This window comes from Dipodomys spectabilis, unplaced genomic scaffold, assembly GCF_019054845.1.
Source record: "Dipodomys spectabilis isolate Male_0828 unplaced genomic scaffold, ASM1905484v1 ptg000096l, whole genome shotgun sequence".
Lineage (NCBI taxonomy): Eukaryota > Metazoa > Chordata > Mammalia > Rodentia > Heteromyidae > Dipodomys > Dipodomys spectabilis.
In genome coordinates, this window is record NW_024870773.1 from 33,302,736 (window position 1) to 33,328,697 (window position 25,962).

General features: G+C 41.2%; 1 protein-coding gene across 1 annotated transcript in view; it reads left to right on the top strand.

Moving 5' to 3' along the window:
- Window positions 1-3,945: 3,945 nt before the first annotated feature.
- The window catches only part of Ube2v2 (ubiquitin conjugating enzyme E2 V2), a 38,349-nt gene continuing 16,332 nt past the window's right edge, over window positions 3,946-25,962 (top strand). Inside the window, exons 1-2 of the mRNA XM_042686120.1 lie at window positions 3,946-4,012; window positions 24,417-24,565. Of these exons, the coding sequence (XP_042542054.1) occupies window positions 3,997-4,012; window positions 24,417-24,565 (165 nt within the window). The 5' untranslated portion in view covers window positions 3,946-3,996. The remainder of the gene's footprint in view (window positions 4,013-24,416; window positions 24,566-25,962) is intronic.

Below are 25,962 nucleotides of genomic sequence, written 5' to 3' on the forward strand. Positions count from 1 at the left end.
GCTCCCTTTTTTATCCCCGACACAGGGGGCCCTGACCCTCTGCTTGGATTGGCCAAGCTCAGGTTGACAATCTGCTCATCATTGGCTTGTTTAAAGAGGGCAATTTAAAAAAACAGTATATGGCATAATTTTAACAGAAACAGGATGTCTTATCAGGAACAGGGTGTAACTAAAATTTAACCAGAGCCAAGCCACCTGGCCAAAGCAGGGACTTTTCAGAAAAATAATTCTCACAGGATTGATAGAAAGTAAGTGGCTTACAAATAGAAAATATGGCTTTTCTCACACTACTAAGTAGCTAGGATTATATGTGTGAATAACTGGTTCCTGGCCAAATCTGACAGACTCTTATCTACAATTAACCAGCAAAAAGTCAGAACTGGAGGTGCAGCTCAAATGGTAGAGTGCCAGCATAGTGAGAGAAAAAGCTGAACTAGAGTTCCAGTTCAGGCCTCAGTACCTGCATACATAGGTGGGGAAAAAGAAAAAAAAAAAGGAAGAGCCTGTGTAGGCATTGCAGGAAAAGACTCCCTTCTATAGAGGTTCTACATTCCTCACTATGGCTTTGAGCAGTCCCCCATGGAGGTTCTTGGGCATCACATCCTGGCCTACTGCCCTGGGAAGACTTGCGTCTGAACAATAGATTGATTGGACTCCAGAAATGTACTCTGAAATAGGCAGCAAGTCAGAGAGGCTATATTATGTGTGCAAGCTGCAAGGAATCTATAATTGGGTCTGAAGACTAATATGGTCCTTGGGCTCTCCAGAGATCTCAGGAGTCATGTAGCTCTCTCCTGAAGACGTCTTATTAACCTCTTTACAGTCCTCCCACCCAAAGTTCCACTTGTCTAGTGGGAGCTCTGTTTATCTCTCTTCGATAAATTTTTTTTTTGGGGTCCGGTTGTGGGGCCTGAACTCTGGGCGCTGTCCCTCAGCTCTTCAGCTCAAGGCTAGCGCTCTACCACTTGAGCCACAGCGCCACTTCCGGCTTTTTACTTTTTGCTTATGTGGTGCTGAGGAATCGAACCCAGTGTCTCATGCATGCAAGGCAAGCGCTCTACCACTGAGCCACCTTCCCAGCCCTTCTTCGATAAATTTTTGTAGATTTGGTTCTCCTTCTTTCTTGGTGGACTCAGTGTTTAAGAGGCAACCTCAAAGATGCTTTTGCTGGGCCTTGTGAAGTAATTAAATGTTGATACAGCTCATTTCACCTTGTATCTATGTTCTCTGATGTATTCACTGCTACAGTTGCTTTACAATCACTTTGGGCTCCAGGAAGAATAGGACTAACCAATAACTATCTTTATTTGACTTTTGTGCCTGTACTGTAGCTGAGCCTGTGAATTCAGGATCTTATGCTTTTGCTTGGCTTTTTTACACTAGACTGGTACTTTACCACTTGAGCCACATCTCTATCTCTGGATTTTTGCTGGTTAATTAGAGATGGGTCTCTAGCATTTGTCTGCCTGGGCTGGCTTTGAACTGTGTTTTGCAGATCTCAGCCTCCTGAGTAGCTAGGATTATAAGCATAAACCCACAGCTTCTAGCTTTAGTTAATTTTTGAGTCTAGACTTTTTGTCTGGGCCAGCCTGGACTGTGATCCTCTTACCTCTCCTTTCCATAGGTAGGACAGGAAGGAGTTGGGATGACAGATGTGTACTACCAAAGTCCGTCTTTTTTGGTTGAGATAGAAGCTATCATTAACTTCTTTCCTAGGCTAGCCTTAAACCTCCATCCTTCCAATCTCTGCCTCTCAAGTAGCAAGAATTGTAAACATATACCATTACACCTGGTTCCGTTATACTTCTTAGTCATATATATATATATGACTAAGCCTAAAAACATATATATATATATATATATATATATATATATATATATATATATGTATACACACATACTCTTTTTTTTCCTTCTTTGTACCAGTCCTAGGGCTTGAACTCAGGGACACCTGCACTTTTTTCCCCCCTGTTGTGGGGCTTGAACTTGGGCCCTGGGCACTGTCCTTGAGCTCTTTTGCTCAAGGGTAGCGCTCTATCACTTTGAGCCGAAGTGCCACTTCTGGTTTTCTGGAGATTAACTGAAGATAAGAGTCTCCTGGAAGCTGGGCATTGATGGGTCATGCCTGTAATCCTAGCTACTCAGGAGACTGAAATCTGAGGACTGTGGTTTAAAGCCAGCCTTGGCAGGAAATTCTGTGAGACTCTTATGTCCAGTAAACCACCAGAAAACAGGAAATGGCACTGTGGCTCAAGTGGTAGAGCGCTTGCCTTGAGCTGAAAAGTTCAGCGCCCAGGCTCAGAGTTCAAGCTCCACAACTGACCAGAAAATAAAAAAAAAGAGCAGCATGGACTTTCCTCTTTGGGCTGGCTTTGAACCATGATCAGTCTCAGCCTCCTGAGTAGCTGGGATTATAGGCATGAGCCATCAGCCCCTGGCTTTCCCTGAGCCTTTTTTGCTCAAAATTGGTGCTCTACAACTTGAGTCACAACCCCACTTCTGGCTTTTTGGTGGTTAATTGGTGATAAGATTTTCCTGCTTGGGCTGGCTTTGAACCACAATCCTCAGATCTCAGCCTCCTGAATTAGCAAGGAATTTAGGCGTGAGCCACCAGCACCAAGCTAGCCATAAATATTTTAATCATTTCCCAGTATTACCGTAATAAGGAAAGAAAAACACAGTAAATTGATGTAATTCTTACAGGTTCTTAAATTTGTCTAATTTTTTTCTTCTAATTTTTTTTTCAGTTGATTCTCAAGTCAGAGAGCTTTGTAATGTAGCTCTGACTGGCCTTGATCCTCATGATTTTTCTGCCTCAGCTTCCAGAGTGAGATTACAGATGTACCCTACTATATCCAGCTAATGCCCATGTCTTTTGAATCTGTGTGTGTGTGTGTGTGTGTGTGCACATGTGTGTGTGTGTGTATACACACTGGGATTTGAATTCAAGGACTTGAACTTTTGCTCATTTTTGCACACCTCCTCCCTCAATTACTGCTGGCACTCTACTACTTGAGCCACTCCTCTAGCACAGCTTTTTAAAAAACTGATTAATTGGAAATAGTTTTAAGGACTTTTCTATTCAGTTGGCCTCAAATCTTGATCCTCTAGATCTCAGCCACCTGAGTAGTTGAGATTACAGACATGAGCCTCCCTGTGGCCAGCCTGAATCTTTTTTTTTTTTTTTAAACACAGAATTATCAATGTCCATGTTTTGTGTTGGTTTTAATAACATGCTTTGTGTGACTTAGCTGTGTCTAAATATATATTTCCATATTTAATCAATGTGAAACATTATTTTTCATTTTCCCCTTTGGAACGTACTAAGGGATTGAAAAAAATTTTGAAAATGAGACTGTAAAGCCAAGGCCCAACCCCCCCCTCCCCCCACCCCCCCACAAATTACTCTTTCTTGCCACACCTCTGTTCACCAGCTCCTGAATGAAGTCTAGAAGAACACAGCCCTACTGTACACTTTTTTTTCTTTTTGTGCCAGCCCTAGTCAAGTATGTCAAGCCATACTTGAACTCAGGGCCTGGCACTATCCCTTAGCTTTTGTGCTCAAGGCTGTCACTCTACCACTTGAGCCATGGCTTTACCTCTAGCTTTTTGGTGCTTAATTGGAGATAAGAGTCTCACAGACTTTCCTGCCCGGGCTGGCTTTGAACCACGATCCTCAGATCTCAGCCTCCTGAGTAGCTAGGATGACAGGCGTGAGCCACCGGTGCCTGTCTTGCGCTTGTCTTTTAACACGCTATGGAAGTTGAGTCAACTCTGTTTTCCAACTTCCACCTGGGCTTTCCTTCCGCTGCGTTTCCCGGGGACACAGCCTGAGTCCTTCTGCCCACGTGGGCGCTGTCACTATCCTCGGGGACCTCCGGCCGCCGCCGCGTCGGCCGCGGGAGGCGGGGTCTCCGTGACGCAGACCGGCGGCGCGCTCCGGACGTGACGCGCACGTCCGTGCGTGAGGGCGGCTGCGTTGGGCTGCAGGAGAAGATGGCGGTCTCCACAGGTCGGTTCCTGCGCCGTGCTGCCTGCTTTTCCGTTCCGACCACCCGGCTTGGCCCCACTACTTGCTGCCGGCCGCCGGGCGCTGATCGGGTCGCAGAAGCCGCAGTGCGCCCTGGAGCCCCGCGCTTCCTGTGGAGCGCAGGCGGGACGGGGAGGGTGTGGGTGGGTCCTGTGCGGAGGCCGGGGGCCGGGCCGGCCGTCCGGGGTGGCGGCAGGTCGTGTTCGCGAGGTGGCCGCGCGCCGCGCGCTGGTGGCGGGGCAGCTCCAGGGTCGTGCACCCGCAGGGCCTCGCGGACGCGGGCCCGAGCTGTGGGCGCAGGGCGCCGTGGAGGCCCCAGGTGGGCAGGTGGCCCCTTCGGGCACCAGTGGAGGCTGGGGCCAGAGGCTGCTGGGCCGGGTTGAGCGGCCCTGTTCGTGGGAAGCCTCTCGAGCTGGGTGCGGGCGGAGGACGGAGGCGAAGAGGACCGGTGCTCCACGGATAAGGGAGCGATGACTATTCTCACCTTGCTAAATGCAGGTTGCCTTTTGTTTTTTTCTTTCACCCGAGTGAAAAACACTACAGTGCATCAGGGGAACAGAAAACAAAACCAGATACCGAGCAAACTGAGCGTTGATTGTAGAACAAGTGGTTCCTTAGATAAAAATACGTCCAGCTCCTCTCTAGAACTGAATGCCAGGTTTTGGTGTCCCATCAGCAGATTAAGTAGTAGTAGCACCGAGCCTCGCTGGGCATTGAAAAAAATGTCAAGTTGAAATGTTTTAAGAGTTTCTATGCTTTACTATTTAAAAATGATAGCCCAAGATGTGTTTTTTTTTTTTTCCCAAGTCTCTTTGGAAGCTAGATTGTAGAATAGTGTGACTTCATATTTCATGTCATCGTTGTGTAATACGTAGATGATTAAATCTGTACTAAAGTGGAAGGCTTTGAATGGACAGTGATTCTTATAAGGAACCCTCTAGCTACATTCTGCATGTTTATTGTTAAGTTTCATCTTTATTATTTGTAGGTATCAAAGGTGACAATCTAGCTATCCCGGCTTTGGGGAAAGACTTCAGGGTTCTTGGGCTCAGAGTCAACTGCTAAATTGTCATTTAATGTTACAAGTTTAATTACTGTACCTCGGTATGTGTTTGTGAATGAGGCCAGGCCTTTCCAAGAGTAGTTTCTTGAAAAGTAATGAAATGATACATTTTTTTTTTAAAGTATGTCATGAGGTTTGAAATCAGGGCCCAGACGCTGTCCCTGAACTTTTTATGCTCAAGGCTAGCGCTCTACCACTTTGAGCCACAGCAGCACTTTCGGTTTCCTGGTGGTTAATTGGAGATAAGAGTCTGGACTTTCCTCCATGGGCTGGTTTTGAACTGCAATCCTCAAATCTCAGCCCCCTGAGTAGCTAGGATTATGGGCCGGAACCACCAACACCTGGCCCAAAAATGATACATTTTTTTTTTTTTTTAATTTGTTGGTCGTGGGGCTTGAACTCTGAGTTTGGGCGCTGTCCCTGTGCTCTTCATTCAAGGCCAGTGCTTTACCACTTGAGCTACAGTGCCACTTCCGGTTTTCTAGTGGTTTATTGGAGATAAGAGTCTCCTGGACTTTCCTGCTGGGGCTGGCTTTGAACCGTGATCCTCTGATCTCAGCCTCCTCATTAGCTAGGATTACAGGCGTGAGCCACCGGTGGCCGGCAAAATGATACATCTTAATTTCAGTTTTTATTTTGTGTGATTACTTATTTAAAAATGGCATTTTTCTAACATTAAATGGATGAGAGAATGTTTGAAAGTATTTTAGAGACCAGAGGTAGATGATCCTAGTGGCACATACTTTGTTAACTGCTTTTAAAAAGTTCTTTTGGGAAGTTGAATATATATTGCAAACAAGATAGATAAGTTATTGATGCCTATTAAGTCTGTTTTCTGGTTTGTTTCAATGTTCTGTTACAATTTTATCCTGCTTTGAGCATTGGCAATGAAGGTGATACAATTTAGACAGTTGAGGTTTTTTGTTGTTGTTGTTGTTTGTTTTTTCTTGCTTGCTGGTCGTGGAGCTTGAACTTGGCTTGGGCACTGTCCCTCAGCATCTTTTGCTCAAGGCTAGCACTACTTGCACTGCATCCACTTCTGGATTTTTGGTGATTAATTGGAGATAAGAGTCTTACAGGACTGGGATATAGCTCAGTGGCCATGCAATGTCCTGGGTTTGATCCACAGTATCAAAAAAGAAAAGAAAAAAAAAAAAAAGAGTCTTACAGACTTTTCTGCCTGGCCTGATTTTGAACCACAATTCTTGGGTCTCAGAGTAAATTCAATTACAGTCATGAGCCATGAACACCTGGCTTGAAATAAATTGTTTTGATATCCTATTAGTTTTACTTTCGTATTGTTTACTTTTGGTACATAAGAAGGAAATGGTACCTTTATGTTTCAGGAAAAAAACCTGTCATTTGGTTTAAAATTTAGAAGCAGATAAACTAGATGGATGTAATATACATATATTTCCTCTAAGATGTAGAATTTTGGCAAATAGTTGTTTAGTTGGCCAATAATAGCAGAGTGGGGAGAGATAAGAAAACCAACAGCTACAACCTGATGATTATGGGTTTTTTTGGGGGCGGGGGAGGAAGGAGGTCATGGTCCTTGAACTCAAGGCCTAGGCTTTGTTCCTGAGCTCTTCTGCTCAAGACTAGGGCTCTATTGCTTTGAGTCACAAAGTCACTTCCAGTTTTCTGGTGGTTCATTGTAGATAAGAGTCTTATGGGGCTGGGAAGGTGGCTCAGTGGTAGAGCACTTGCCTTGCATGCATGAGGCCCTGGGTTCGATTCCTCAGCACCACATAAGCAAAAAAGAAGCCGGAAGTGGCACTGTGGCTCAAGTGGTAGAGTGCTAGCCTTGAGCTGAAGAGCTGAGGGACAGGGCCCAGAGTTCAGGCCCCACAACCAGACACCCCCCCCCCCAAAAAAAAAAAAAAAAAAAAAAAGAGTATTATGGACTTTCCTGCCCAGGCTGGCTTCAAACCATGATCCTCAGATCTCAGCCTCCAGAGTGGCTAGGATTATAGGCATGAGCCACCAGTACCCAGCTGGTTTTTTTGGTCAGTGTAGGGCTTGAACTTAGGGCCTGAGCACTGTCCCTGAGCCTCTTTGTGCTCAAGGGTAGCCCTCTACTATTTCAGCTACAGCTCCACTTTTGGTTTTTGAATGGTTTATTGGAAAGAAGAGTCTCATGAGGACTTTTCTACCTGGGCTGGCTTTGAACCTCGATCCTTAAGATCTTAGCCTTCTAAGTAGCTATGATTGCAGGTGTGAGCCACCAGCACCTGGTACCTGCTTTGTTTTTTTAACCAGTACCAGGCTTTGAACTCAGCACCTCGTATTTGCTAGGCTAACATTCTATTACTTGCCTTCTGAGTTTAATGACTACATTTAAAAATAAACATATTAATGACTATATTTGATCTTTATTAAAGTATTTCAAAATCTGTGCAATATCTAAGTCATATGCTTTCCTTTATGGAAAAAATTTTGAGGGAAATAATTCAAATTAGACTTAAACTTTTAAGGTAAAACACTTTACCATACCTCTTGGCCCTCTGACTTTGCAAATTAAAAAAAAACAACTAAAAACAGCCCCCCTGAGAACCCAAAGAAATAAAAGTTTATACATATTTGGTTAGTGATCAAGGTTGCATTGGAATTCAGTGCTCTCTCCAATATTAGGCCACTCTGAGGTAGTCTGTCTCAAAAACTATTAATTTATATTATAAAATCCTTTTAAAAAATAGCATTAGGACTTTGTTTTTGTTTTTATTGTTTCTGGGGCTTGAATTCTGGGCCTGGGCACTGTCTCCGAGTTTCTTTGCTCAAGGCTAATGCTTTACCAGTTAAGCCACAGTGCCACTTCCGGCTTTTTTTTTTCTGAGTAATTTATTGAGATAAGAATCTCACGTACTTTCCTGGCTGGCTTAGAACCTTGATCATCAGGCTCCTGAGTAGCTAGGATTACAGGTGTGAGCCACTGACTCCTGGCTTAGTTTTAGATTTAGAATAGATGAAGATACCAAAGAGTTTCTTTATACTTCATATTCAATACTGACATTAGCCAAAGTTCATACTGTAATGCATATTTCATTAGTTTGTATGTAATCTCTACCTTATGGACCTTATCTATAACACATTGCATTGTAACATGAAATATTTTAATTTTTTTTCCATTTAGAGTGGGACTTTTTGAGTGCAGATGTTTATAAAATGTGTAAGTAATGAGAGGTTCAGAAAAATAAGATATTTTTTCTTTGATTGCATATCTGTACAATAAGATCAGAAAAAAAGTAAACCCTTTAAATTATCCTTTTCAGAAGTGGGCAGAATTGTTAATACTGGAAAAAATTACTTTTTAACCATGTTTTGATTTCCCTACTGCCCTCAACAGGATACTGTGCCACTTGGGAATTTACTTAATTGTTAATCCTTGCTTTCCTCCTATTAAGATAAAAATGTTTGAATATGGACAGAACTTGGGAGTCATAATAGAAGAGGCTTATATGTTTAAATCATAATTTATTTAATGTTTATTCACTTATTTTTGCTGTGTTGGGTTTGAGTTCAGGCCCTCTGCTTGTTAGGCAGGCAGTTTAAATAATCAGAGTCTGCTGTGGTAATTTTGTAGGTAGAGGCAAACTTTACTGCCCCAGGCTAGCTACAAACCACTGTTCTCTGGATCTCAATCTCCTGAGTAGTTAGGATTATAGATGTGAGCCACTGGCAAAGTGTGTGTGTGTGTGTGTGTGTGTGTGTGTGTGTGTGTGTAGTTGTGAGGCTTGAACTCGGGGCCTGGGCACTGCCCCTCAGCTCTTCAGCTCAAGGCTAACACCTACCACTTGAGCCACAGTGCCACTTCCGGTCTTTTTCTGCTTATGTGGTGCTGAGGAATGGAACCCAGGGCCTCATGCATGCAAGGCAAGTACTCTACCACTGAGTCACCTTCCCAGCCTGAGATAAGATTCTTTTTTTTTTTGGGGGGGGGGGGGGGGGTCTGGTCGTAGGGCCTGAACTCTGGGCCTGGGCAGTGTCCCTCAGCTCTTCAGCTCAAGGCTAGCACTCTACCACTTGAGCCACAGCTCCACTTCCGGCTTTTTTTCTTTTTGCTTATGTGGTGCTGAGGAATCGAACCCAGGGCCTCATGCATGCAAGGCAAGCGCTCTACCACTGAGCCACCTTCCTAGCCCTCCTAGATAAGATTATTACGGGATTTTTTTCTGCCCTGGATGACTTCAAACCAAGATCCTGAGATCTCAGCTTCCTGAGTTTAGGATCATAGACGTCAGCTACTGGTGCCTGGCAAGTTTTATATAGCTTCATAAAAAGCTTTCCAAGAGTAAGGGGCTAGACGGCATGACTCAAGTGTATAGTGCTCGCCCAGCAAGGCTCCCTAAGTTGAAATCCTAGTGCACACACACAAAAAAGTTTGAACATTGTTTCCTTTCCTTTTCTTTTCATTTTTTTCCTTTTTTTTTTTTTTGTCTGTCATGGGGCCTGAACTCTGGGCCTGGGGCGCTGTCCCTCAGCTCTTCAACTCAAGGCTAGTGCTCTACCACTTGAGCCACAGCACCCCTTCCACAATACATTTTTGCTTGCACATTGATAATGGATAATCAGTGACTTGTTATTAACATACTAGAAAAAAAGAGCACCTGTTAACACATATGTATCTATTATTTTGCATAGTGATTTGTGGACAAAAAAGTAGTAGTATACTGTGGTAGCTGAAGTTTGAACAATGGTAGTACATGAAATTCATATAAGGTAAATCCTTGATATCATAGGCATGAAGATACCAAGGAGGATATTACCAGGATATTGCTGTTGAGGGAAAACTTCATGCTTAGGGGATACAGTGTTCACTACTATACTGTAGATTCTTGATTCATTATTTTCCCCTAAGGCTGCCCAACCTATTCTAAAGGCATGCTACCTTTCAGCAGACCCTAACTCATACTTTATCACTTCAGTTAAGCACATTGAGTTTTACTTTGCATTTTTGGGAGATATTTTTATAAAATCAAGGGCAAAGTAATGATTTGTATGTATGTCGTATGCATGTGCCAGTGTCAGTCCTAGGGCTTGAACTTGGGACCTAGGCACAGTCCTTGAGCTTTTTCTCTCAAGGCTAGCTGGTGCCACTACTAAGGAAATAATTTTACCACAACTGATGATAATGTAGGATTCATGAGAGCTTTATGCCAACTAAGCTGTGAAATGTATTTGTGGGAATTTTAAATATTTGGTTTTGAAAGTTTTTTTTTTTTTTTTTTTTACCAGCCATGGGGCTTGAACTCTGGGCTTGGGTGCTGTCCCTGAGCTCTTCAGCTCAAGGCTAGCGCTCTACCACTTGAGCCATGGCGCCACTTCTGGCTTTTTCTGCTTATGTGGTGCTGAGGAATCGACCCAGGGCCTCATGCATGCAAAGCAAGTACTCTACCACTGAGCCACCTTCCCAGCCCAATTGAAAGGTATTTTTAAAGAAAAAGTTTTAGTTCTTGACTTTGCACGGCTGAAACCTTGTAAATAAGTGAATAAGGCAGTCTTAGTGTATATGGGAACCATTTGCAGCATAGAATGCCTGTGTAATGAAACATACACTTTGTCCAGTTATTTTGCTAGTTGCTTAACATAAAGCGTCAATGAAGTAGATATAAATCATGCAGACCAGAATAAATATGATTAAATATTTGAAAACTTGTCTTTGAAAAGCTGATTTACTGGGCACCTGTGAAATTACTCAGAAGACTGAGAGCTGAGGATTGTGGTTCAAAGCCAGCCTGGGCAGGAAAGTTTGTGAAACTTTTTTTTTGTCGGTTGTGGGGCCTGAACTCTGGGCCTGGGCTCTGTCCCTCAGCTTTTCAGCTCAAGGACAGCACTCTACCACTTGAGCCACAGTGCCACTTCCAGCTTTTTCTGCTTATATGGTGCTGAGGAATTGAACCCAGGGCCTTATGCATGCAAGGCAAGCACTCCACCACTAAGCCACCTTCCCAGCCCAAATGTTCTTTTTTTTTTTTTTTGGTCGGCTGTGGGGCTTGAACTCTGGGCTTGGGTGCTGTCCCTGTGCTCTTCAGCTCAAGGCGAGCACTCTACTACTTGAGCCACAGCGCCACTTGTGAAACTCTATCTCCAACTAACCAGCTCCGAAGGGGAGCTGTGGCTTATGTGGTTGGTAGAATGCTTGAGCAAAATAGCTCAGGAACAATGCCCAGGCCAGAACTGTAGCCCCAGGACTGGCACAAAATAAAAAACGAACTTTACAACTTTGTGGTTGGGGGGAGAGATGGGAGGACAGGGATGGTAAGGGGAAACAAAAGAGGAGGCAACAATGCTTGATAAGAAATGTACTCATTACCTTGTTCATGTAATTGTAACCCCTCTGTATGGTATTTTCACACAAAAAAACCCCAAGAAAAACAAAAAGACAAAGCTGATTTTTTTTTTCAAAAGTTGTTTTAAAGAGCTTATGTAAATTCAATCTTTTGAGTAATAGAAGATGGGATCAGGCTTGGCATTGGGAATAATTTATTGTTTACAAACTGTTAGCTGATTTGTTTGAGAACAAGCACTATTTTTGGTAAGTTGACTCAGCAAAGTTTCAAACTACAGAAGCTAAATCCTCATGGACCTGCATGGATTCTTGATCATCTGTCCTTTCAGCCGTACTCATTTTAGCAGAAATATAGGTATAACGTGACTTTCACAAATTTATTTAGCTAGATAAATGGTTAACAGTATTGTCAAGCTTGATTTGGTCAAATTTTGTTTACTAGGTATGCTATGAGAAATAAGTATAAACTTTGTTGCTAGCTATCTCTTTTGTCTACTAATCATTATGTAATAATAAGTAGTCCAGAGTTCCTCCCTTCCTCCCTCCCTCCTCCTTTCCTTTGTCCTTTCTTCCTTCATTTCTTCCCTCCCTTCAGGCTCCACTTTTTCTATTAATGCCACTCTACCCTTTGAGCCAAGCTACTGGTTCTGGCTTTTTACTAGTTAAGTAGAGATAATAGTCTTTCTCAAGTTTGTCTGCCTGTGCTGGCTTCAGACTGATCCTCACATCTCCTGAGTGGCTTGGATTAGAGGTGTGAGTCACTGCCATCAGACTTTCTCTTTTTCTTTCTTTCTCTTTCTCTCTCTCTCTCTCAAAAAAGTTGTGTAGTTGGGGGGGAGGGGGAGGGTGGGAAGGGAGGTGAAGGGTAAACAAAGGAGGAGGCTGCAATGCTTGGTAAGAAATGTATGCATTATCCTGCCCATGTAATTGTAACCCCTCTGTACAGTATGTTCTCAAATAAAATAAAATTAAAAAAAAAAAAAAAAAAAAGTTGTGTAGCTAGGCGCCAGTGGCTCGCGCCTGTAATCCTAGCTGAGGAGGCTGAGATCTGAGGATTGCAGTTCAAAGCCAGCCTGGGCAGGAAAGTCCGTGAAACTCTTATCGCCAATAAACCACCAGAAAACTTGAAGTGGTGCTGTAGCTCAAGTGGTAGAGTGCTAGCCTTGAGCTGTAGAGCTGAGGGACAGTATTCAGGCCCAGAGTTAAAGCCCCAGGACTGACCAAAAAAAAAAAAAAAGTTGTGTAGCTAGATATTAGATATACTACAGAGCTTTCATTCTTTGGAAATACTGTATTGTGCCCTGAGTGTTGCTGCCTAGTGATGGGAATGTTACTGAAAAGACAAATGAACTTGGTAACTGTTATTCAAACTAGCATCACTTGCTACTGAAAGTACCAGTCGGAATTTACTAAACAATATTAAATGACTATGTTTCTTCAGAGGAAAACTTCTTGCATGGGGCTGGCCTCAGATTTCAGTCTTCCTACCTCTATCTCCCAGAGCTGGGATTTCATGCCTGGCTTATTTTTCTAAAATACGGGGTATAATCTGAACTGGCTTCAAATTTCAATTATTTCATCTGAGCTTCCTGATTGTAGGCTGCACTACCTGCCCAGCTATGACCTCACATCTATCAGTGCATATGTCATTTCTAATCTAACCAAGAAATTAAAACTAGCAGGAACCAGAGTGTATTGTAGCTCTCCTAACATACCTCCACTTTTTAGTTATTCCTATGAAAACCTTCCTTCATAGTTTTGTCATGATCATCTTTCGTTTCTTTACAAGAGGATGTTAGCAATTTCTGTGCTTTCTTTTTTTTTTTTTTTTGTCTGGTCATGGGGCTTGAACTCTGGGCCTGGGCGCTGTCCCTCAGCTCTTCAGCTCAAGGTTAGTGCTCTACCACTTGGGCCACAGCACCACTTCTGGCTTTTTTCTTTTTGCTTATGTGGTGCTGAGGAATCAAACCTAGGGCCTCATGCTTGCAAGGCAAGCGCTCTACCACTGAGCCACCTTCCCAGCCCTCTGTGCTTTCTTTTTTTTTTTTTTTTGGTCGGTCGTGGGGCTTGAACTCTGGGCCTGGGCGCTGTCCCTCAGCTCTTCAGCTCAAGACGAGCGCTCTACCACTTGAGCTACAGCGCCACTTCCGGTTTTCTGGTAGTTTATTGGAGATAGGAGTCTCACGGTCTCTCCTGCCCGGGCTGGCTTTGAACCGCGATCCTCAGATCTCAGCCTCCTGAGTAGCTAGGATTACAGGCGTGAGCCACCAGCTCCCGGCTTCTGTGCTTTCTTTTAACTCTAGTGTGTGGAGTTAAAATTGCAACAACTTAGTGCCTTGTATTTGAATTCATTTTTCTTCTTTACTGGATTGCAAGGTCTTAGAGAATAGATCCTGTCTGTTCAGTATCAGCTACACTCGATATAGGTTGATATACAAATAATGAGAAAAAAATTAATATATTTGTCATAAATTCACATGTATATTGGGTGCTTGTTGTGTTGTCATTACTTCTGATGGTGCAAATCATTAAAAATGAGAAAAATTATTCAAGTAAAATCTGTCTGTTTTTAGTTTAATTTTCTAGAGTGAAAGAGTATGAGAAGAATACTTTGTGCTACAATGAGCTGCTTGTTCTCCTGGTACCTATTGCAGACAGTATCTAAGAAATAGGCATCCTTTATTATTATTATTTTTTTGGTTGGTCGTGGAGTCTGAACTCTGGGCCTGGACACTGTCCCTCAGCTCTTCAGCTAAAGGCTAGTGTTCTACCACTTGAGCCACAGTGCCACTTCCAGCATCTTTCCTGCTTCTGTGGTGCTGAGGAATCAAACCCAGGACCTCATGCAAGCACTCTACCACTGAGCTACCTTTTCACCCCTAGGCGTCCTTTTAAATGAACTATCCATGTAGTTCTAGGGATTTTTGTAGGTGATAGGGGAGTAGGTAAGGTAAACAGTAAGGTAAACAGCACTTCATCGGGGTGCCTTAGGCCTATACTCCTAGCTACTACTTAGAAGGAGGAGATCTGGAGTTTGCAGTTTGCAGCCATAAAAGTTAGGAGACTCCAATGATTGAACTTGGTGTAGGTGCTTGTCATCCTATCCCAAGCTACAGAAAAGCATAGTAGCTAGGCACAGTGGCAAGCACCTGCCATCATAGTGACAAAGGGAAGCACAAATAGGATTGCAGTCTAAGTTGGTCTCAGTATAAAATCTTACACTTGAGGCCTAATCTTGAAAATTACCAGTGCTGGCTGGGCTCAGGTGGCTCACAACTATAATCCTAGCTACTCAAAAGGCTGAAATCTGAGGATTGTGATTTGAAGCCAGTCCATGCAGGAAAGTCTGAAAACTCTTATCTCCAGTTAACCAGCAAAAAAGCCAGACATTTAACCAGCAAAAAGCTAGACATAATAGCTGTGACTCAAGTAGTAGAGTACTAACTTTGAGCAGAAAAGCTTAGGGACAGCATTCAGGCCCCGAGTTTAAGCTCTACAACTGGACCAAAAACAAAAAGAAAAAAGAAAAGTACCAATGGTAAAAGTAGCTAGTGCAGTGGTTCAAGTGGCAGAGGGCTTGCCTAGCAAGTACAAAACCTTGATGTCAAACCTAATTACTGACCTTCCCCACCAAAAGACAACAACAGTTGGTGTGGTTTATTCTGCTGTTCAGAATTGAGGTACTTTGCAAGTCATCAAATCCAGAAAATTTTCCACTTGTACCTGGAGATGCAATATAGATACTTCAAATGTACAAATTTTGATTTGAATTTTGTTTTTTTTTTAATGTTTTTAATTAAAATACCAGTTACAAGATACTTCAGATACTTTAATATCTGAAATGAATGTGTGTCTTTAAGTTTAACTGATGGTGTCTACTTTGGTTAATCATATTTGATGCCATTTTAGATTTGATGAAAGATAGTATTTAGAAACTCTCAAGAAGTATTTAGAATATACACTAAGTTTAACATACTGTATTCTACAAAAATATTGACACTTAGGGTCACTTACATGGCTGTATCATTTAGTGATGGGCTGATGCGGTCTCTCCAGGTACCTGGTTTGAACTTTCTCATATTCTAGTACTGATAGAGTGGTCAGAATTCTTACATGTTAGTTAACTTCCAAAAATTAAAGCAGAAGTTGCCAGGCCTCTTAAGAGGTTAATCCTAGGATCTGTTCTTCATTGCCTCCGTCACATTTTATTGGTCAAAATGTGGGGAAAGCCAGTTCATATTTAAAGGGAATAGGAGTGACCTACCTCTATTTCTAACTGGGTCTGGAGGGTAGGAAGAACAGTGTAGTAGCTTAATGGCCATCGATTCCTCTGTTTTTATATCCTTCACGGAGTGGGAATCTAACTCAAAGCATATAAATAACTTTACATTCTTGTTTTCATATATTTTGTCAAATTAGCTCTTCAGCAAGATTTCTACTGTCACTAAATTTATATTTTCCACAGTTCTTCCAATAATATATTTAGGTTATCATTTTTACTAATTTTTTTTGTGGTACTTGGGTTTGAACTCAGGGTTTCATGCTTGTTAGGCTAGCATTCTATCATTTGAGATACACCTCTAGCTTTTTGTTTGAATAGAGTCTCAGTTACACCACCCATCACCCAGACTCTTACCTCCTACTTATGCCTCCTGTGTAGCTGGGAGTATAAACATGTGGACCACACCTGGCTTGAAGGCATTTTTTTGATGGATATGCAGTAACTTCATAGTTGTTATAGTTAGAATGTTTTTAATTTTCTTGTTTACCTTTTCATATCGGTTTAGTTATGAAATATATATAAAAATGCATTTGGTACTTGTTCAGTAGAACTGGCTTTTTTTAAAATTAGTTTAAACAGAATTTGTAGTAGTTAAATTGTAGACAACAAAAGTATATCAAGAGAGGAATCAGTGAATAATTTAGACCATAGAATACCAAGAAACCATTACAAAGAAAATAAATCTCTGTGCTCTATAAGAACTATGTTCATAACAGTAGGGAAAAAACATATAAGACACCCAGTCTCCCAGTTTTCCTTTCCCTTCCCACCGACAAGCTGGATAGTTCATTTTCAGCATAGTGTCTAGTGAGTAAAAAATATTTCTACAAATATTTTCACAAATATTTGTTTCATAAGCATCTTTGTGTGTATGTGTACCTACAAAAAGCAGTATGAATATCTGTTTACATGGAACTGTTTTAGGTTTCTGAATTATGCAGAGTAAGTTAGCAGACATGCCTATTTAGCCCTAAATATTATTAGCTGAAAACTAAGGAATTGTCTTAAAACAATGTAATTATTAAAATCAGAAAATTAATATATTGAATTAAGAAAGGGATGCTACCTTGTTGTTACTATGCTTGGCTTCCCAGTTTGCTTATTATTATCACTATTATTTTACATTTTTATTAAGGGAGAGTTGTACAAGGGAGGAGTTTCGTTGTGACGCTTCCATTTATGAACCTTGAACTAATATCCCTTCTTTCTGGGGAGCTTGGGGGTCTTGAACTCAGGGCCTAGGTGCTGTACTTGAGTCTTTGTGCTCAAGGCTAGTATTCAACCACTTGAGCCAGGGCTCCACTTCCAGTTTTCTGTGGTTAATTGGAGATAAGAATCTGAGGGACTTTCCCTCCCCAGCTGGCTTTGAACCGAGATCCTCAGATCTCAGCTTTCTGAGTAGCTAGGATTACAGGAGTGTGCTACCAGTGCCCGGCTAGGAGTACATTTCTTTTTGGACATATTACCCCTTTCCTATCTCTCTACCAATTTTTCCCTCCCCAACCCACCGACAAGTTGTATGTCATTTTCAACATAGTGTCTAGTGAGTACCACTGCTATATTTATTCACCCTGTGTATTCCTCCATTTCTCTGCACTCCCTTACCCTCCCATAGACATATAAATGCACAAACAAGACAAAGAGGAAACAAAAACAGCAACAGAGACAAAACCTCTTGTTTACATTTTCTGGAGTTCATTTCTAAAATACTATTTTATATGATCAGATGCATATAGGCATTTCACCTTTGTGTTCCTCCCATAAGAGTATCTTCTTTTGGTCTGTGTGTGAATGCCTAGAGTTCTATATAATTTATCTTGTCCCAGTGTATTTCAGATCTAGCTTCTGCATATGAAAGAAAATGTTTGTTTCTCTGAGCTTAGCTTATCTCACTTAACATGATTTGTTCTAGGTCCATCCATTTCCCTGCAAATGACATAAAATTATTCTTTCTAATGGCTATGTAAATTCCATTGTATATAGGTACCACATATTTTTGGAGCCACTTATCTATTGTAGGGTATCTGGACTGTTTCCATAATTTGGCTATTGTGAATAATACAACAATGAACATGGATGTGCAAGTGTCTTCTTTTTGTTTAATTTTATTTTATTTGAGAACATACTGTACAGAGGGGTTACAATTACATGGGCAGGATAATGCATACATTTCTTACCAAGCATTGCAGCCTCCTCCTTTGTTTACCCTTCACCTCCCTTCCCAGCCTCCCCCCCCCCCCCCCCCCCCCCCCCCCCCCCCCCCGTGCAAGTGTCTTTATGGTATCCTAGGTTGTGATGTTCTGGGTAGATGCCCAAGAGTGGTATGGCTGGGTTGTAGGAAATATCTGTTTATTTTTTTGAGGAACCTCCAGGCTGCTGTCCAGAGTGATTGTTCTTTGACCTTTTAATGTTGCTTCTGCATAAATGTTATGTTTTCATATGTTGTGTTTCTGGGCTTTTATTTGTTAGTCCCTTGATTTTTGTACCAGTTCCACATTATATTAATCTTACTAGCTAGTGATAAAAGTCCTGATCTGTTTTCTTCTTTTTCTTTTCTTTTTCTCCACACTTTGGACCGGACCTTAATGTTTCTATAAGTGTTAGAAGTTGTTAAGCCCAAGGAACAATTTCAGTCTTTTTTTTTTTTTTTTTGGGTCCAGTCATGGGGCTTGAACTCTTATCTCCAATAAGCTACCAGAAAACTGGAAGTGGTGCTGTGTGTGGCTCAAAGTGGAATGAAAGCGCTCAGGGACAATGCCCAGGCTCCAGGCTCCCAGATCAGGCTCCATAACTGATCTCCCCCCCCACCCCCCCCCCCCCAAAAAAAAAAAGAAGATTCTCACAGACTTTCCAGCTAGACCTGGCTTGAAAAGCGATCCTCAGATATCAGCCTCCTGAGTAGCTAGGATTACAGGTGTGAGCCACCACTGCTCAGCTTTTGTTTGGCTTTTTAAATCAAAGCTGGTGTTGTATCACTTGAATCCTCCCTCCAGTTCCAGCATTTTGCTGGTTAATTAAAGAGTCTTTGATTTGTTTGGATTGACATTGAATCTTGCTCTTTAGATTTTTCAGCCTCCTTAGTAGGTAGGATGATAGGTTTGAGCCACAGACATGTAGCTTACAGGGTGCTTTTAATGAATTCATCTTATCTGTGTTGTGTTGAAGAGCGACAGATTCCCATAAGAGAATTCTGTGGAGAGAAGGTGAGCAGTCTGACAGTGTGTAGAATCTGGAATCTTATCCCATAGCTATTTGTTCAAGGCACACAGATATCCTAGGGAGGAAAGGCAGACATTGTTGACGAGGAGCAGCAAAAATGAGGGTAGAGGCGCTGGGAAGGTGGCTCAGTGGTAGAGCACTTGCCTTGAATGCCTGAAGCCCTGGGTTCGATTCCTCAGCACCACATAAGCAAAAAGAAAAAAGCCGGAAGTGGTGCTGTGGCTCAAGTGGTAGGGCTCTAGCCTTGAGCTTAAGAGCTGAGGGACAGTGTCCAGGCCCAGAGTTCAGGCCCCATGACTGGACCCAAAAAAAAAAAAAAAATGAGGGTAGAATGCAGATGGGAAAGCAAAAAGGTATTCCATTCCTAAAGGTGTTTTCCCCTAATTTTTGAGTAAGTGATAATTCACCTGGTCTGATTGGGTAAAAGGGATGTTCAGTGAAGCTTCTCTGTCCTTGTTCTCCGTGACTGTACTTATAACTCCCATTTACTGTGTGGGTTGCAGGAAATGTTATTTTAACCTTGCTCAAACTTAAGTATTTCTGTTCAGTCTTTTTTTTTTTTTTTTAAATTTTATTTTATTGTAAAGCTACTATACAGAGGGTTACAGTTACATGAGTGAGGTAATGAGTACACTTCCTCTTGTCTGTTCAGTCTTATGTATTTTCTCCCCTACTAGCTTGCAGAAGGTAAAAAGCTAATGAATTAACTTTTGTGCTTATTGGTGGTTTTTGTTTTTATTGGTTATGGGGCTTAAACTCTGGGCCTGGGTGCTGTCCCTCAGTTCTTCAGCTCAAGGCAAGCACTTTACCACTTGAGCCACAGCGCCACTTCTAGTTTTCTGGTTTTTTATTGGAGATTAAGAGTGTGACAGACTTTACTGCTTGGGCTGGCTTTGAACTGCAGTCCTCAGATCTCAGCCTCCTGAGTAGCTAGGATTACAGGCGTGAGCCATCAGCGCCTGGCTGTGCTTATTTTTTTTAGCAAGAACAACATTACAAGATATCCTAATATTTATTTGGCAGTCTTTATGCCTTCTTCTAGGTATATGTACCTAGCTTTTTGTAGGTAAAGGCACAGAGTCAGATATGCTTTAGATTAAAAACTGTAAATATGTTTGCATTCAGCTTTTGCTTTGGAGTTATTGCTATTTTTTGATCTTAATCTCATGAGTGTGAATTCATTGTAGTTATAGGAAACTTCATTAAGTGGGAAGCCTGAAGACTTGGATTGATTTGGATTGGCATCAGATAATTGTATCAACTACCTAGAAATCAACCTTTTCATCTTACAGCTTTTGTGGTGCAACATCCCCATCTTGTGGCTTTTTTCAGTCTTCACAGGAAAGATGGTTGAAGCCTCAGTGGTTATTTGAAATATGACTGGAGTGCTGGGCCCTAAACTAGAAAACATCATTTACTGTGTATTTTGGTTTTGAGTTTCATGTGTAAAAATAGCTTTTCCAGCTGTTGTAACACTGCATATTAATTAGCATTGCCAATAATGGGTCAGATAATCTTAGAACTATTTTCTTGAACTGTATAGAGATGGTAAAAGTTTAGCAGTAACAAAACAAAGTTTAGCACTTTAGGTTTGCTTCATTTATGACACTTTGGTAAAAAGAAACATTAAATTTACAATTTTTTTCTTAGTAACTTTGGATGCTGGTAAAGGTCATCTGACTTAATTGATTTAAAGAGGAAGCAAAAATGATTAACACAAATTTATTTATTTTAGAGGAATGACATCCTAATGGCAAAAGTAGTTAAAATTGTTTTCAGATTGCTTGAAGCCTGCCAGACATTGGCTTACTCCTGTAATTGTAGTTACTCAAAAGGTTGAGACTCTATCTCCACTTAGCTAGTTTTAGCCAGGTGTGGATCAAGTGGTAGAATGTCATCTGTGAACAAGAAAGCCCAGCAAGAACAAAGGCCCCAGTTCAAGCTCTAGTACTGACACAAACACACAGAACTCTAAAAGAATTACCTTGAACAATAAAATGGTAGTATATTGTGTCAGTACAGGTTAAAAAAAAAGTAGTGGCCAGGTGGTATATTAATAGAAACTTGGAGATTAGGATGGTATTAATAGGAATTCAGGAAGAATTTTTTATGTTTTTTTAATTGTAAAAATGTACCAGAGGGATTACAGTTACATGAGTAAGGTAATGAGTACATTTCCTGTCGAACATTGTTACCTCTTCCTTTGTTTTTCCCCTACCATCCCTAGAACTTTATTCTTAACTGAAGGAGATAAATAGAAGTTTTATGTCATATAGTATAGCCACTAAAATGATCATAGTAAAAATATGTTTGTAAAAAAAGCCACCGCGGCACATGTACAAGCTATTAAGTAATCAATGCAAAGCCCAGGGGAGGAGATGTGGGACAAGCACTATTCTATAACAATTGTGTGAGAAAATACCATTGGATTCCTCTTAGAGCCCCTCTCTGGATGGAGAGTCTCACTACTTTCTTTCACAGCTTTCCTTTTACTTTCAAATAAGCTTGCTCTGTTTACCTTAAAACAATTATGTTGTTTAAAGAGCATTCCCTTTGAGGATTTCTGAATCCGCAATGATTCAGTGAGGTAAGAACTATTGTTATCTGACTTTTATAGTTGAGAAAATGTTTTCAGGATCACCTGTCAAAAGTGGGCAGTGGGGCTAGGAATATAACTTAGTAGTAGAATGCTTGCCTAGCATACATGAAGCCCTGGGTTCCAGTCCTAAGAAAAAGCTGGAAGTGGCACTGACTCAAGTGGTAGAGTGCTAGCCTTGAGCAAAAGAAGCTCAGGGACAGTGCCCAGGCTCTGAGTTCCAGAACTGGTCAAAAAAAAAAAAATGTGGGCAGAACTAGAGTGGGATTTGGGCGTTGGACTCCTAGATTTGTACACATATAACCAGCATGTACTCCTGAATAGTTTGTAGTGTTGTGCAAAGGGGAGAACAATGATGTGGTCTTGGCACCAGGTTTTAGTGCTAGATCTGCCACTATGAACTGTGTGATCTTGGAAAGGTATCACGACTTTAGTTTCAAGTTCCCTCCTCCCTCCAGGACTAAATAGTGTAACATCGCACTTAATATATATTAGGTAAATGGCAATAGATAATTACAGCAATTTTGATGACTTTTTTGGGGGGGGGTGTCAGTCATGGGGCTTGAACTGTGGGCCTGGGTGCTGTCCCTCAGCTCTTCAGCTCAACGCTAGCGCTCTACCACTTGAGCCACAGTACCACTTCCGGTTTTCTGGTAGTTAATTGGAGATAAGAGTCTCACGGACTGTCTTGCCCAGCTTGGCTTTGAATTGGCTTTGAGATTCTCAGATCTCAGCCTCCTGAGTAGCTAGGATTACAGGTGTGAGCCACCACGCCCGGCCTTGATGACTTTTTATTGTCATCTTCATATTTCTGTGACCTGTTATCTTCAAATATTTTTATGTTGTATGGTACAATAAATGATTAATAGTTTTTGTTTTAAGGTTAATGAAAAGTTTTTCATTTTATGTTTGGAAGGGACACCAGTTACTAAGAATTAGGAAGTGGAAGAGATGTTTGTCTTTAGCAGGAGAAATAATTACAAAAAAAATGAATGAGTCAGTTCTTTTTATTTTTTATTTATTTTTTATTTTTTGGTTGGTCATGGCCTGAACTCTGGGCTTGGGTCCTATCCCTGAGCTTCTTTTGCTCCAGGCTAGCACTCTACCACTTGAGTCACAGTACCACTTCTGGCTTTTTCTGTGTATGTGGTACTGAGGAATCGAACCAAGGGCTTCATGCATGCAAGGCAAGCACTCTACCTACCACTAAGCCACATTTCCAGCCCATGAGTCAGTTTTTTAAGGAGATGTGATTGTTTCTTTTTTGGCATCTCCTGGGGCTTCTCAGGGCCTGGGCTCTGTCTTAGAGCCTCTTTGTGCTCAAGGCTACCACTCTACCACTTGAGCCACAGTGCTACTTCTGACTTTTTCTGAGTAGTGTATTGGAGATGAGTCTCTCAGGGCTGGGAATGTGACTTAGGGTATAGTGCCTGCCTAGCATACATGAAGCCCTGGGTTTGATTCCTCAGTACCACAGACACAGAAAAAGCCGGAAGTGGCACTGTGGCTCAAGTAGTAGAGCATTAGCCTTGAGCAAAAAGAAGCTCAGGGACTGTGCCCAGGCCCTGAGTTCAAGCCCCAGGACTGCCCTCCCTCTCTCCCCTCCCCCCTCCCCCCGAAAGTCTTACAGACTCTTCTGCCCATGCTGACTTTGAACTGCAAGCCTCAGATCTCAACTCTCAGAGTAGCTAAGATTCTAGGCATGAGCCACCAATGCCTTCCTGAGATATGATTTTTCTTTTCTTTCAGCTCTGAAAGTGTGTGTGTGTGTGTGTGTGTGTGTGTGTGTGTGTGTGTGTGTGTGTGTGTGTGTGTGTGTGTGTGTAGAGTGTGTGATGGAGTTGAGGGAGATTTCATGTAAGATGCTATTTTAGAGCATGGAAATCTTCTTTCGTGGGGCTTGAACTTTGGGCCTGGCACTGTCCCTCAGCACTTTAGCTCAAGGCTAGTAGTGCTCTACCACTTGAACCACAGCGCCACTTCCAGTTTTCTGAGTGGTTTATTGGAGATAGGAGTCTCACAGACTTTCCTCCCGGGCTGGCTTTGATCCGTGGTCCTCAGATCTCAGCCTCCTGAGTAGCTAGGATTACAGGCATGAGCCACTGGCACCTGGCTGGAAATCTTCTTGAATAGAGAAATTAAGGTCAGTAATCCAGACAAGGTAGAAAATTGAGAGGTTTATGGTTGTAGATCAGGGATTGGAGATCCTAATGCTGAAAAAGTAGGAGATTCTAGATCAAAAGATTTATGTGTTAGGATTTTAGGAATCTAGCAAGGAGCAATGAGGTCTAAAGAGCAAAAACATGTGTGACATGGGATTGAGATGTAGAAAAGAATAGTGAATATTGAATGGTTGGACCAGAAACAAAAGAAAGAACCTTTTGCAAATCCAGCAACTTCCCAGTGACAATTGAGTGATGGTAGAGGGAGGACACTACAAGTTATGGATGGTAGCCCTAAATAATGGAAAGAGGAAGTGTAGGAGATAGGGGCCATATCAACACTCTAGAAAACCCAATCTTTTGGTACTTTTTCAAACACTGAATATAATTCTCATAAAAAAATCATTAGAATGTATATATTAGTGAACTTAACTTATATGAACTGTCTGGTCATGCCTGCTTATTTGATGCCAAGTATAGAAAAATCATGTGGGAAAAACACTTATGTTCATTTCCTTGTGATTGACTTAGCCAGTGTAAAAATGAGCAAATAGAAATGAACATGAATGTTCTATACTTCTGTTAATACTTGATACAATGCTTTCTTAACAGTTTCATTTTGAGGGGTTGTTAGAGTAACCATTTGCTGGGCTACAATGGGTGAAAATAATCTTGTCTTTTGGGAAAAAATTTGAAAAAATAATCTGAAAAGGCTGAATTTAAATGTCGTTCTTCTGTGAGCTTTTTACATTTATGTTGACATTCTTTTGTATAGGAGTTAAAGTTCCTCGTAATTTTCGCTTATTGGAAGAACTTGAAGAAGGACAAAAAGGAGTAGGCGATGGTACTGTTAGCTGGGGCCTTGAAGATGATGAAGATATGACACTTACAAGGTGGACAGGCATGATTATTGGGCCACCAAGGGTCAGTGCTGTATATGTATATTTTCTATTAATATTTATTGTTAATAAGAAAATTTGATGTTATAGTATTAATATTATAATAAACAATTATGATAACTTTTAACTGAAATAATACCTCCCTGTTACTTTGTGTGCATTTATTGATGCCTCCTATATTCAGTATATGATTCTCAGTTTTATCTAGAGGATTGGGGTGGGGGAAATAAAAGTGGCAAACATTGTTGCTATCAAGGTATTTGTAGTATTTAGTAGAAGAGGAAAAAACAATGAGTATAAGTGACAGATTCTAAATTTGGCAGAGCAAGTAAGTTCACTGTGGGATTTTAGAATATGTTTCTTCTAGCTGGAATAAATTGAGGAAGGCTGAACAGTGGAGGAAGTTGCCTTTGGAATGAGCCATAAAGGATGACTGGTAGGATTTCTGAAGGTTGTGATGGGGATGGAGAACATTCCAGATAGAGAGGAAAAAAGGTGAGGAAATGGAGGGGATATTTGGGAATAGTAAACAGTCATTTTGGCTTAACATGTTACTAACCCCCTTGTGTAAATGAGGGTTTTTAAATTGGTTTGTATTGAATGAACATTGTTATTTGTTCTCTGACATTTCATATGCCACAGACATCCCATAGGCCTGGATTTCTTTGTTCATAAAATACTTTTAAAAGTCTAAGAAGTTGTTGGGAGTATAGCTTAGTGGCTGAACCAATGTTTTAGTAAGGGGACCAACAAAGCAAAGCAAAACAAAAATCTGGGATTCTTATATATTTTCTGGTATTGTTGGCAGTTGGCCTCTTAAGCATTATTCCTAAGTCTTTCTTAGGTTTGTAAAGTTTCAATTTTACGCAAAATCTTTTCTAGATTGAGAAACTTTTTTTTATATTACATTCCTTAACTCAAATGTATTATACGGTATTCTTTGTCTTCAGGGAAATAGCGCATTTGTGGAGATTTTGTTGTTTTTCAGTCTTTGGTTTTGAAAGCATGTTATTTTGCTGTTGGGTAAAATTTAGATTTCCTCTTGATTTGTTACAAAACTGGAAATCTTAGAGAATGAATATGTGTGTGTGTGTGCGTGAGTGCGCGCGTGCTTGGTGGAACTTGGGGTTTGATCAGGAACTTGGGGTTTGATCAGGACCTTGCACTTGGCTAGACAGGTGCTCTTTACTGCTAAGCCATGCCTCTAGCCTATGTATTTTATGTATTTTTTTAAAATATTCCTTTGCAATATCCATTAGTACTCTTAAGCATTTCCTTCTTTCTTTTCTTGATGAAAATTTTCCTTAAGACATTTGAGGAAAGAAATATGATATTGATGGTTAGAAGTCTTTATAACTTTGTGTTTGTAATTAAAAACTTTGTGTTTTTTGTTTGTTTGTTTTTTGGTTGGTAGTGGGGTTT